The following is a 14,150-nucleotide window of genomic DNA, read 5'->3' on the forward strand; positions in this document are numbered from 1 at the left end:
CGTCTATGGTACAAAATACCGCGGTGCTGCTTCCTAGCTGACTACAACGTTTTCAAGTTCAATGCAAACAAATTCTTGTTGAGCCCTTCTCTTAAATAATCGGATTCTGCCCAATCACGATCATTACTAATCACTAGTGTTGGGACGATTAATAAGATGGAAATCGGGAATCAGAAAGATCGGAACTTCTGGAAAAATATGTGCTTATTTTCCGATGCCAACAACGATTCCTTTAATAATTTTTTTTCATTTGATTTTGTTTAAAACAAAATCTTCCACTGCTGGTAGTAATAATTAAATATTTATTGATTTTAAACTATCAATAAAGCTAAAAACTATAGATCACCCTACAAGTGTGTTTTTAGGTTTGAAAAAATATATCCACATTTAACATGTGTTTTTACGGTAATCGGGAAGAAATACCAATTTCATAGTTTAATATTTAGAGATTTATAAAGAATCAGAATCGATAATTGTATAGGAATTAGAAATTTAGTATGGAAGCGGAGAAAATATTGGAATCGTTCCATCACTACTAATCACCACAACGATCACCGTTCAACTAGTCGCTTAGTAAAAAACAAAATATGAAAAATTGATAACTCTTTTCTTCATTACGAAAAAGGTTAGTAAAATGAATGCAAACGCAGCAACTCTAATATAAAATGGCAATCCCCAACAAGTCTTCTGTCTCAACTCTACAAATTTATATCCGACATTCAAAGAATACACTTGAGTGAATTTCCAGAATATTGCTTTTAGCTGGTGTATTTTATTCCTATTTCTTGCTAGGTGCTCGATTGAGATCCAAACTCTGGTTCCCTCTTGTAAAACATTCACAGCTGGACTCGTCTAGCTACAACCACTTTAAAGAGCTTTCCTTTTCTTCCTTTGCGTACCTTATAACCAGAGAGAACTTCCATGAACAGTTACATTCTAAGAACTTCCAATTTGTGAAACATAATACTTTTGGCTTTCATAAGTGGTGACTCATCCCTATAAAATACTCTGTTGTTATTTTAGCATTTCTGATTTCAAAACATTTGATTGAGTTAATCACGAGACTGGAAACTTCCATTGTTTTGTTTTTTATTGAAAATATACTTATTCGAGTATCCTGGTAGTTTTTTATTTTTGCTTATTTTTTACAAGGGAGTCATCACTCATCAAGGTCTGAAGGCCACTCCAGGATAAGGGTTAACGAATGTAAGGTGGTAGTGTAGTAATCAGTAATGTTGTAGATTGGGTAGAATTTTAATTATTTAAGGAGACAGCTCAACAAGAACTTGTTTATATTGGACTTTAAGGCTATCATATTGTAATCAGCCGGGAAGCAGACCAGTAGATCAGTGTTCCATAGGCAGGCAGTTCTAGGAAATAAGTTTTATTCATGGAATCTGCGTTTAGATTTAGGCACAGATAGAGAGTAGGAGGGAAATTGTTGATAGTGTTTGTAACTAGTCGAGTGCCTTTTGTGAAAGCTTGGCAAAGGTGGAGCATAGATTGGAGCTCAGATAAGCACTTGACATGAAAATAACGGTAGAGCAGAGATAGGCTTGCAACGTCCCTTATATGGGAAAGAGTTTGCAGTAAAAAGAAAAGGGCATCACCTATTAGGTTTTGAAGCCAGTTTTGAACTCAACCAAGGAAAGATAGGGCGCGCCAAGCAGCTTATACCCAGATGTAGCAACAGTACTCTATTTTAGGATGGACTTGATTCTTATACAGATATATGGTGATGAGAGGGAGGCTCAATCTATAAAACACTATGCGGGAGTTCGTGAACAGGCACAGAAACTACAATTTTATATGCATATAGATATAAAAAAAAAATAAAGAGCGTATTAAAACAATGTGTCCGGTTTGCCATAGTCAGTGCATGAGTTGACATGCATAGAAAGTAGCCAAAAGAATGTGTATATGCGACCACTTGCTGACATACACCCTCTCCCTTTCTTCTTCACCCTCTACTCTATTCTCTCTGTCTTTCCTTCTCTCTCACTTTCTCCTTTCTTCCATCTTTGTACTCTACATCCTCTCTCTGTTCTCTCTCTTCCACATCCTCTTACCCATTCTCTCTATCCCCTTCCTCTCTCTTCTCTCTCTCTCTTCTCCTTCTCTCCCTTCCCCCTCCCTCCCTCTCTTTCTCCTCTCCCTCCTTCTTTCCTCTACCTCTTTCTCTCTCTCTCCCTCTCTTCTTTCTCTCTCTCTCCCTTCAACTAGGATTACCAATATATACTCACCCGAAAATACTTTTTATTATTCCTTGTTTGAAATTCCAATGGCTTCTTTACGTTCCTTTCTTAAATCGGATAATTTACTAGTATGGAGAGTCTGGTTTCTGCAAGGAAAAAATGTCGAACTTCAAAATGTCGACCATAGCTTTGGTAAGTCGACTTTTGAAAAGTTCTTTTTGAAGTAAAAACTTTCTTTTAATCTCCTGCATCTCACCAAAAGTCACCAAATTAAAGTTAACATGGTATAGTTTTAGTCAAACCTATCAACTGCTGTCAACTGAGATCGTCTCTTGAATGGTTGTATTTTCGGATAGAGTAAGTACCTATATAATTCCGTCCCCATGAAGATAGCGTTAGTGACAATGTCGGTTTTTAATGTAGATAAAATCCAGCTCCCCAAAACGGAACACTCTCAATTTGAAAAAAAAAAAGAAATTACCTCAGTTCAGAAGGACCATTCCTCACTATGTCAGGACAGAAAAGATGAAGTGCAATATCAGAACTGATACTACACATTGTGTATATAATAAGCAGTACAAATTCATGTTTTTCATTTTCACATCTCAGTTTTATTATAAAAGAAACGTAGCATGAAGATTTTCGGTCATTTAACGTTTAATGCCTGCAACATATTTTCATTGTATCTATTCATTCGAGGAGTCTATTGTAGTATCTGTTATATTGTCGTGAAACCACCGTCTCAGATATCGTTTCCTCCTTTGAGGAGTTTAGTGAAGTATGTTTGTTCGTCATGATACCATTCATTCCTCTTTTGAAAGAGACAATTTAATACCTGTTCTGTTGTCATGTCATTCTTTCAGACATTGGAAGGAAGGGGGGTAGTATCTGTTATGTTGTCATGAAATCGCCCTCCTAGGAATTAGCCCCTCCTTTGGTGAGGAAGAGGGTGATTGCAGATAATTCTGGTAAATTGCTCTTAAAATAAACATTTAATTTCTATTTATAAGATTATTTTATCAAGTACTTTCGTTTTCGTTTTTTTTTTAACTTCAGTTATCTATCAGAAATCAAGGGGTCTTTGATTTTTTTATATGTGAGTCATAGATATCAGAGTGTTCAATCAAGATGCGCATCTACTATGTAAACGTTGAGCTAATAAAGAAGTGACTAATTTTCCTCTTCCCAATTCGCTATTTGCGGTCTTTAATCTCTACTTGTATATGAAAAGCACTTTGTCTGTGTATGTGTGCATGTGAGTTCGTTGCCTATGGACTTCGATACGGCTGAGACGATTTTACGTTTCACACAAATGTATTTTTGTGTCTGGAAGTATTCTTAGATAGGTTTTGTGCCAGAATGTCTTACAAGTATCCAAAATTGATAATCAAACACATCTTATTAACAAGAGAACAGTTCGATTTTGACAAAAGTTAACACCATTATACAGCCTAACATTGTAAGTGCATTTGAGAAACAATAAATTCTTTGATAAGACAGCAGCAAGTTCAAAATAAATGTTTGTTTGAACCATGATACTTGACTTTTGCATCTTAAACTTTAATTCCAGCCATTATATAAAATAATTTTATAAAATCAACTGTAGGTTCTCTACAGTGCAATGTAGACTACTATGTATTGTGGACTAAGTCACTGTGAGGAGGCATGTGAAGCTTCCTCTTGGTTCACCACAGTGAATCCCCAACTAGAGCAAGCAATCCATTGATTTGATTGAAAAATGGGCGATTTCAATCATTTCAGTGACAATAAAAGTATTGTTAGTGTGAGACATTTGTTGATCCCCCTTCAATCCTGTGCAACGTCAGGTCTCCCTGCTAGTACTTATATAAAGTAACGTTTGAATCTAGAGTTAAAAACAAAAGAAATAAAGAAAATCTCTAAAAGTGAAAAGTTGAAAAAAGAAAAACAACATATAAATCTGTATAGAAACAAAGAAAGGAAACGTCTCATATTATAGAAATAGAGTGGATAGTTTCTTTCCGAATTCATTTCCGACAGGGATTGTCTGACTTAGTATTTGCTTTCTCTATTTCTCTAAACACTTGAAATGCCTTTGTGTGTTTTTTACTTGAATGATAGGTGAAAGACATTTATCTATCTATATATAAAAGTCATCTTGTCTGTGTGTATGTGCATGGAACAGCTTCTACCAAACTACTCTGTCAATTTTGGGTCTGCAGACTTGAAACTTGATACATAGGAGGTTCGGCCCCGTTGAACAAATTCGATTTGGTTTTTAGCCTCTAAAAATAGCTGTTAAGAGAATAAATTTGAAAATTTGGAACTTTGTAGGCGTAAATCGATTAAACATTTATCTTCTACGTGTACAAAAATATACATTTATACATTTAACAACGTTATTTTTAAAGTTTTGATATGCATATCGACTTAGCATAGATGGTAACGAATAATACTGGAGAGCTATCTGTTTTGGTTTCGATTCTAGCTGATGGCACCCATGTTATATTTTTTAATTTTTGAAATCATTGCTATATATAATAATCAATAGAGAATTGGCTTTATAATAATAAATACGAAATTTGCATGGATTAAAATATTATATTTAAGCATATTTTACGATCGGGCAACGCTGGGTGTCGTGCTAGTTTCTACATATACATATATGTAGATATATACAAAAAATGGACATTGATCTTTATTATAGATCAGGGATCTGCACTAGTGGAGGTACAAAACACGTCTTTTTATTGTAAGCAAACTGTTTACTTTTATTTTAGTTTTAAGGCTTGTTTTGATCATATTTTTACAAATTTTAGCGATGAAAAGTAAGAATTTGGATTGTTCAGACTACAAAATTAACACTTCTACCCACCGATGGCTGACAGAACGAGAACAATCTATCCTTATCAATTATATGAAGGGTTTAGTTCTAAATAGCTTCCCGAACTCGATATGAAAGCTTCTAAGTTCGAAAAGATGTACCTGAAGAAGATTGGAAGTTACATTGTCAGAAACGTTGTGAAAATAACAACCAAGAAGGAGATAGTAGTTTGAATAATCGAAATTGTTTTAATAAATTGTGTATGGAGCATTTCGATAGGTTAATGGACACAAGATTACTTTTTAATCATGAATTGGTCATGTGATATCGTTTGCGGACGTAGTTGTAGAATATAGTTAAAAGTATCTCCCATTTCCTCTCTTTTGTGAACGTTGCGTTTTAGAAAAGGAAAGAAACGACAAAAGAATAAAACAAAACGAGTAAAGACGGAAATGCAGAGACTTGTCATGCCGGTATTTCATTTTGCTTGTTTGCTTTTTTCTCGTCGTATTTTGTGGACTAATGGACAGTCACGAAAAAGCATAAAAGTATTTTCCGATTAACATCAAATGCCAACGGTGGAAACATTAGAAAAAAAAAACTACTATTGAATGAATTGTTTTCTTTTTTTTTTTAAGAAAATATTTTGTTGTTTGAAAACTATTTTAAATTTTCTTTTTTTTTTTTATGCCTATAGTAAAATGTTAAAGTAGTTAGGTCATTTTGGAACCAGACAATTCAAGAAAAAGAAATGTTTAATCGACAATTCTAAAGATGATTTGCTAAAAACATTTTATCTTTCTGAAGTTGATTAAATAACAGTCCAAGATGAACATGGGAAAACTCTGACAATAAAAAGTGAAGACATTTCAAACTACAAAGAAAAATATATAATGAAATCATTCAATCTTGAATATAGATTGATGGAGTATATACAAATCTGTTATATATGTATGTATATATATATATATATATATATATATATATATATATATATATATATATATATATATTAAAAAATATTATTTCAGAAAGCTTTGAGAAGGAGTTTACTAATCAAGGCAGAAGCAAACTCAAAAATAAAAATAAATATTGCTAGTTTATATAGTAATTCTAACCAAATGAAAAAGCTCAATACATTCACAGATGATAGTAGAGCTTACGATAAATAGTAGTAAGAACAAAGCTGTAAAATAGAAATTTACAATTAGTTTTTATTATTCGGCAGAATACTCCAAAACTGGTGTGTTGGGTAATCCCTAATCCGTGGAGTTTCAAAGAATGCTTATTCTTCTCATCAGAGGAAAACTGTTAGCAAAATAATCAGATAGGAATGTTTGATATTAGCATTTCTATGCATTTGCTGGTTATTGCTGGTAAGATGAAACTAAAAAAATTATGAGCTTTAGTCATAAAATATAAAAACTTTAAGAATATAAATAGGAAAACAATTATTGCGAAGAGTTCTTTAAGAAATATTTTGAAGAAAAAGTCAATTAGATGTATATAGGTATATAGCCAATTAGTGTGTATATATATATATATATATATATATATATATATATATATATATATATATAAGAGCACGCAAAGATCCTCTTGTTGTTCTTTTCACCTACACTAATAACCTCCATTGCAGTGGATTTTTTCATATACGATTGGTTGTTTTTTGTCTTAATGTTGAACTCTGAATCAAATATATACCTATGGATCATTTGCACTATGTTACATAAATATGTTCTTCAATTAGCAAGAAACTGCCTGAGAAGTCCTCAAGTACTGTATAAAAATATAAAACTAAAATTGCGAGCTCATTTTGGAAGTCGATATTTTAATGCAATAAAATACACCCTAAACTATTTTCTTCGTTCTGTGATTGTTTAAAACAACAAAAAAAAACGCAGTCAATTTCCATTCTTCTCATTCGCTGCAAATTTTAAATAACACTTATCTCTCGATTAGCTACGTATTTCTCTCGCCCTTTCTCATTGTATTTTGATCCAAATGTAACATTACATACGGAGATCCAACTCGTTGTAGCAGAATATGTCGTAAGGAACAGAAGACAAGTAAAAGCACAACTCACTTTTTCTTTTGTAACAACACCGTTTATTTCCGGATACTCTCCCGAATAAAATGTGATCGTGTTCTCTCACATGATCTTGTTCCTTCTCTCTGACCGCTGTCCTTTCGAAAATCATTCACGTCTCGAACGTGTTCCTGAACGTGTCATTTGTCTGTTCTGCACGTTCTTTCTTATAGTATATATTTGTTTGTTCCTATATGCATTTGCATACGCGCGTCCGCGCTCTGTTATACAAATACTTTCTAATATTTGTCAATATATCTGTGAGCATTCAGAGAAAGTGTGATTTAATCTTTCCAACTAGTTTATATAATGTGTTCTTCCCACACTTTAAACACGTATGTGAATTAGATAGCAAAATAATAAGTCACTCTACATCTATATTATCAATAAGGACAATATAGAAGTTAAGAGACCTATTATTTTAATAATGCATGTCTTAAAAGATATATTACAGTTTATGAATTTTTGAATGACATCAAACTGGAATAGTGGTAGTGCTTGTGACACAACGGATCACGAGTATGACTAGTGTGTGTGTGTTCTACAGTTTGTCTTTTTTGTTTCTGGCGAATCTTGGGTAGGATATATATAAAATATAAACTTTCGTTTATTTATGCATTTCATCTGAGACGAAACGATCGTAAATAAAAATAAAACATATAAACGTCGTTGGAGTTATATGCATTCTGTTTTATAAGAAAATGCTTCCTGCTTGCAATTTATTTTATTTTTCATTTCATTTCCACATCAGCTGTTTATCGATTTTTTTATTATCTTCATTTTTTGTCATTATTGAAATTTCAATCCAATGTTTCTTCTACAGTTTCATTTCCTGATCGCATTTCCTTGGTTTTTAATTTGTTTTATCCACTATTCATTTTTAATTAGTAGTTTTTTTTTCTTTTTTTCTTTTCTTTTTTTTTTTTTAGTATGACAAATAAAACCAAAACATCCTCTAATTTCTTTAATCGTTCTCATAACTCTGCTTCTCTTCAAAACAAACAATCCCCCCTTCCATTGGACACTTTGAAAATAAATATCCATTACCCTCTCCTCGGTCGTCGTTTCATAAAAAAAAATCATTTTTTTTTTGTTCTCTATCTATGTATATATCTATCTCTATCTCTATATTCACTATCTACTCCTCGGTCGTCGTTTCATTAAAAAATTATTTTCCTTTTTTTCTCTATCCCTATCTGCTTGTATCTCTATCTGCTTGTATCCCTATCTAGAACTCTATCTCATTCACTCTTCTCGCTCTCCCCATTTTCTCTTCTTCCATCGTCAATTCTAACTAGAAATTCTATATGCCTAACGATTTTCTATACATTTGTCGGTTCTTTGCAATTTAGCAATAAAACTTTGAAGATCCATGACATAGCGAGAATTTGTCTCTCCCCGAGAAGATCAAGATTAACAGTCTCGTCCTCTTCCTCGACACCCACTGCTGGTGACGCTTTAGATCAGCATGAGGTCCATTACTCATTTCAGAATGACGAAGTCTTTAAGGAGAACCACTTTAGTCGCAACAAACAAGTCTTAGCACGAAAAGGAAATTTAAAATACATTTCTTTAAATTCTATATATTCACTTTTGAACATTATGGGCAACGTTTACAAATAGCAGTATATGAAAAAAAAAACCCATAAAATATCACATAAAATTGATAAATGATAATTTTTAAATTCAACTAGTTTTTGATACCAGGAATGTTAATCTCATAAAGAATTCATTCATTCATATTGAATGATTATTAGTGTAAAGTATTTGTTGATATGCGGGCCTCTTTTTTTTTTCTTCTTTTACTAGGGGCTTACCGCTTATCAAAGCCCAAGGGTCACTCGAGGATAAAACTATGAGAAAACACCGTGATGATCAGTAATGGTGGAGCTTGGGTAGGGTTTGATTATATAAGAGAACGGCTCAACAAGGACTTATTTACATTAAATTTTAAAACGACCATGTTATAGGCAGTTGGGGAGCAACACCACGATATTGTTCGATGGACAAACAGTTCTAGGAAATAAATTTTGTTTGTGGAATTTTCGTTTAGTTTTAGGCACTGATAGGGAATAAGGAAAACTATTGGCAGTTGTAACTAGACGAGTACTTGCTACAAACGTTTTATAGGGGCGAGGAGCAGCATAGATCGAAGCTCAATTGAGCATCTGCCATAAAAATTACGATAGAGCAAAGGTAAACTTGCAATGTCTCTTCTGTTAAGAAGTATGGAGATGAAAAGGTCCGCGCCCACTAGATTTCAAAGACGGTTTTGTACCCTGTCAAGGCAGGAAAGTATACTCTTAGCAGCTCCTCCCCAAATCTGAAGCACAATGCTAATGTACCTCAAGGCTCTATCCTGGGTCTGGCTGTCTTCCTAATCTTCATTAATGATCCATATTTACGTGCTTTCCCATGAGGGCAGAGTTAGACACAAGATCGATTTTTAATGTGGGGAAAATCCAGTTACCCAGAAAGAGGTACTATGGATTGTGACCTAAATGTAAATTGTTTTAGTTCAGAAGAATTTCTGCATCACTGACAGAAAAGATTGTGTTAGTAGTATTAAAATAGATGCTGCACTTTATTTCTAGCTAAAAGGCCAGGTCTTTGTTAATGATCTCCCAAATAATTTTCGAGCTCATATGTTGACATCTGCATAGGCAACACTAATCTTTATGGCAACACTGTGAATAGCAGTGGTGATCAAGCTCTCTTCAGTTCTTTCTCTTCAGATGTGAAACAAATGCTACAATCGGGTCGTGAGAAGTGGCTTGATTCTTTTCATTTCTAAAACCAAGCTTCTCTCCTTCCATCATCAATGCTTGGATCCTGTTATGTCGCAGTCGAAACGAATGGCTCTCTCCTTAAAGAAGCTCCTTATTTTGATAAACTCCGAGGACTGAACTTCACTCTAGATCTAAAATGGAAGACTTGCATTACAGTTGTTCCTTAAGTTGCTGGAAAAATGGTTGTATCATTCTACTGCTCCAGAAATTAACTGGCTCCTGGTGCAATGCTATACCTATATAAGAGTCAGATACATTTCAAGATGAAGTATTGCTGACACATCTACGGAGCACTCTTTGTTTTTAGACAGAGTAGAAAATCTAAATTTAGTGGGAGATGGGCTCTCGTATTTCTACAATCCCTTTCTCACCAAAGAGATTTTTTTACTCTCTCTCTCTCTCTCTCTCTCTCTCTCTCTCTCTCTCTCTATACTCTACTCTATCGTTACTTCCATGGAAGGTACTAAACTGGGCTCCAGTCTCTGATCTGTCCTTGTATAACATCACGTAAGAACTGGTTTTGCACAACACAAAAAGCAACTTTCCTTTCTTGAGTAAAAAAAGAAAAAAGTATTTCTTGTTCAAATTGTGCAGTTTGGATTAAAAAGATTTTTGCTCCATTTCATGTAAAGTAATTACTTTGAAGAATGCAAATATTGGATATTCTCGTTCTATAAAGATAGGATTAGGAAATAAGAGCGAATCTCCTGAACGCATATTTACTAGTACGCATTAGTAAGCATGCGTCTGCATCAAAAGGTGACACAAAAGAATTAGTTAAGTAAATATGCATTTATTCATAATTTGTCTTCACAAACTATAACAAAGCAGAAAACTTAATCCACCCCCTCTTTCTCCACCGTGCCTTCACTCTCTCTCTCTCTCTCTCTCTCTCTCTCTCTCTCTCTCCACCCTGCCTCCACTCTCTTTCCGTTCCACCATTCTATCTCTTCTTTCCTACTTTCTAAAAATTATTTACATCATTTGCATTCTCCCACTCTTCTATCAATTATTTATTATTTATCTCATCCAGCTTTTCTTGCCTCATCCACTGTGAACACATCAGGTGTGCACAGTGACAATCAAACAAGGTAACAATTAAGTAAGCAATATCCACAAAGTCGTAAATAGACAAAGCAAACCAAAGTGAACCCTCCCTGCCATGCACCCAAATAGCTATGCCAATGTTAAATAGTTTTTCAATTTTGTCTATATTCAAACAATTTGAAAAATAATGGTTTTCTAATTTATATACTAAATTTTGTTTTTTAAATTGTGAAAGGATGTCTTAATTTTATTTACAGTCAGTCGAGTATCCTCATCTTTGTTGTTATTATTCACAAAATTATAACTGTTATACCCTTTTTATCCTCCCAAACATTTAAATATTATACTACTCAGATTATATGTGATTATTTAGTTTGATATACAGGACTGGACTTAGTCAACATGACCTCCTCTGTGAATAAGAAATTCGCGTAGTTGATTGGTTGATCTACTCAAGTGACTCCCTCTAATGTGCTCTACCCACACCTGATTATGTCCTATATCTACAAAGAAAACTTGGATTTAAGCCACCAACAAGGATCTTAAACAACTGAATTAGAATAAAATCAATTCTCAAGCTTGCTAAACTGAGAAACTAGAATTGTAGGCTGGCAAAGAATGTCAAATCCTTACAAAGAGAAACAAAACGATAATGAATATGATGGTGATGATGATGAATGCCATTTCAGTGATAACTTAGGGCAATAACAAAAAAGATGGGGACAACTGTCTGATTATAAATAATTTAAAATTCAAAGTTTTCTTAATTTCTGGATGAATTTTTTTTTAATTTGCTGTAGAATTTTAATTAATTTTAAGAAAAAATCTTTAAAATTATCCTTCACAAAAAATACCCCAAATTTTTCATTTTTAATTCATTTTTCAAATCTGCTGAAGATTATCCGAAATCTCTGTGATTCTTTTTCTGTTTTGGCTTTTAAGGGAAAAAAAAGAAACAGATTCAGTTTTCTTCTCACTGTCTCTTCCCTTCACGGCACAAAATTTCTTTTCATATGATTTCTTTGCCAACTTTGAGAATGGTTTTACCCTGACAATTCCACCCAATATCATTCTGTCTTGGAATTTAAATGTTTTTTTTTTCTTTTTTCTTTACCAAAAATAGATTTCATCCATGAAATCGTTAATAAAATTTACAAATTTTTTGCAATCCAATCCAATCATATGTAATATAAGTAAACTTTAGGCTATACCTGACTTGTCCACTACCTTCCAGTCAAGCATCTCCAACAGTCTTCGTTTTTTTTTTGTTTTTTTTTGTCATTCAATTATAAGAAGACCTAGATGCTGCATGCAAAGTCGTCAATAACTCTGACACACTCCTCCTTTGATACTACCTTGATTTTTTCTGTAACGGTCTTTTTCAGTTTAGAAATAGTTTGAAGATTGTTTTAATAGATATTTTTTTAGAAAAGGGCCAAAGGAGGAAGAAGAAACGGAATTCTTTTAAAGTCATAAGGGCAAAATTAAAAAAAATAATAATAACTTACTAAATGTAGGTTATTTATAAATCGTACCAGGAAAAAACAATTCAGAAAAAAACACATTTGCCACAAGAGTTAAATTGTTGCATATATATCATTAACTTTTTAAATAGATACTGAAACTATATTTCTAAAAACGTTTCGTATTTAATTTTTAATGAAAAGGATCAATAATTCAATCCATAAATCATAAGTACTTTTATACTTGAAATATCGATTAAAAAAAACTCTAGTTTAGATCTATAAGGTTTGCAATTCATATATACCAATTAAAAGGGAAATATGAAACTAAAAATGAACCAGCAAATGTTCCATATGACGTAGATAGCTAAACTGTAAACAAAAATTATTTCCTCTTGCGAACTTAAATAAAAATTCAAGATATATATGTATTTTTTATTATAAAGATCCAATACCATGAAAAAGGAAATGAAATATATTGATTTACCTATTCTATCATTTAATTGATTGTAATTAAAGTATATTAAAGCTAATTATACATAAAAGGCCTGGGAGGTTATGGTTTGGTGAGTGTGAAGCCCATTCATGATCGTACCACCTACTGAAGAGATGATTATCAAAGTGTTTCCACATACCATTGAATGATGATAAAATATAGACTGTTGGACTTTTAAGATTGAAACTTGGTAGACAAGTCGGGTATATATTGAAGTTTATTTGTAGCAAATATGGTTGGATTTCAGAAAAGATTGTGAATTTTATTAAAGATTTAATGGGTGACATTTTTGCAACGTCATGCTGCATTTCGTTTTTTTTTTTCTTTTTTTTTTTTTTTGTTGTTGACCATGACTATCATCATTTTGTTTCAGATTTGTGTTCATATGTCATGTGTCGTCAGTTAGTCTGTTTTAATCCTCCCACCTTTCTCTGCTCATAAATGACTAATCTTAGTTTCAAGTCCAGTGTCTTTTCTGTTTCTGTTTTTTCTTTTCTTGTTTGATCTTTTTTGAAATGGACAATTTTCTGCAATCTCTTCCCCAATCATCATTCATGCATCATTTTCATCAGTTTGTCTGTTTTAATCTCTCCCATCATCGACGTTTTATTCACCTGTTTTTCTTTATATGTTTGGAAAATATCATCTCTAATAAGTTTACAGTCTGGCACATATTAGATAAACTTGTACTTGTGCAAGTTACAGACCGTGCTTAAATAATGTTATTATTTAGAAAGCTATTCTTAACATGAGGGGGAGGGGGCTCTTTAAGTATTCTTATTATTCTTATTTTTACCTAACAATTTAATAAACAAGTGTAAAAATTGAATTTAATTTGAAAATCTTATCTAAAAAAAAATAGCATGGTCCGTAAACTTCATAAGCATCGATAAACTAAATTTAGATCTTAAATATCTAACATAAAATGACATTTTTAAAAAAAATTAAATCACTTAAATACTATTGTGCTTTATAACAGATTGTTTCATGTTTCTGAATTTTGAAGATGAGGATTGATGATTCGTATTATTTGGATTCTTTGGACTAGTAATCTCATCTTCAGTGCTATTTGCACAGCTTTTCAGTCAATGTAACCTCCAACCTTTGCCAGGTGTATCTTATAGAACTTGATTCTGCACAAAATTTTAAATGGAACCCATGGCGTAGTGAACAGAGTACTTGCTAAAACTCAGTTGTGAGTTACTCTTCTAGAGGATGAAGGTTAAATCATCAGTGCAGGCAACACTAAAAATACAATTGTGATTACT

General features: G+C 32.8%; 1 protein-coding gene across 4 annotated transcripts in view; it reads left to right on the forward strand.

Moving 5' to 3' along the window:
• Positions 1-14,150, forward strand: part of LOC145294181 (solute carrier family 12 member 4-like) — a 377,042-nt gene that overhangs the window by 190,553 nt on the left and 172,339 nt on the right. The window contains exon 1 of one of the 4 annotated variants that reach the window (XM_080141288.1): positions 2,106-2,387. The exons of 2 other annotated variants lie outside the window; for them this stretch is intronic. In XM_080141288.1, the coding sequence (XP_079997414.1) occupies positions 2,282-2,387 (106 nt within the window). In that variant the 5' untranslated portion in view covers positions 2,106-2,281. Of the gene's footprint in view, positions 1-2,105; positions 2,388-14,150 lie in introns of those variants that run through there. One more of the 4 variants, XM_080141291.1, reaches the window with a different exon arrangement.

This window comes from Euprymna scolopes, chromosome 2 (genome assembly GCF_053919585.1).
Source record: "Euprymna scolopes isolate OS-2025 chromosome 2, ASM5391958v1, whole genome shotgun sequence".
Lineage (NCBI taxonomy): Eukaryota > Metazoa > Mollusca > Cephalopoda > Sepiida > Sepiolidae > Euprymna > Euprymna scolopes.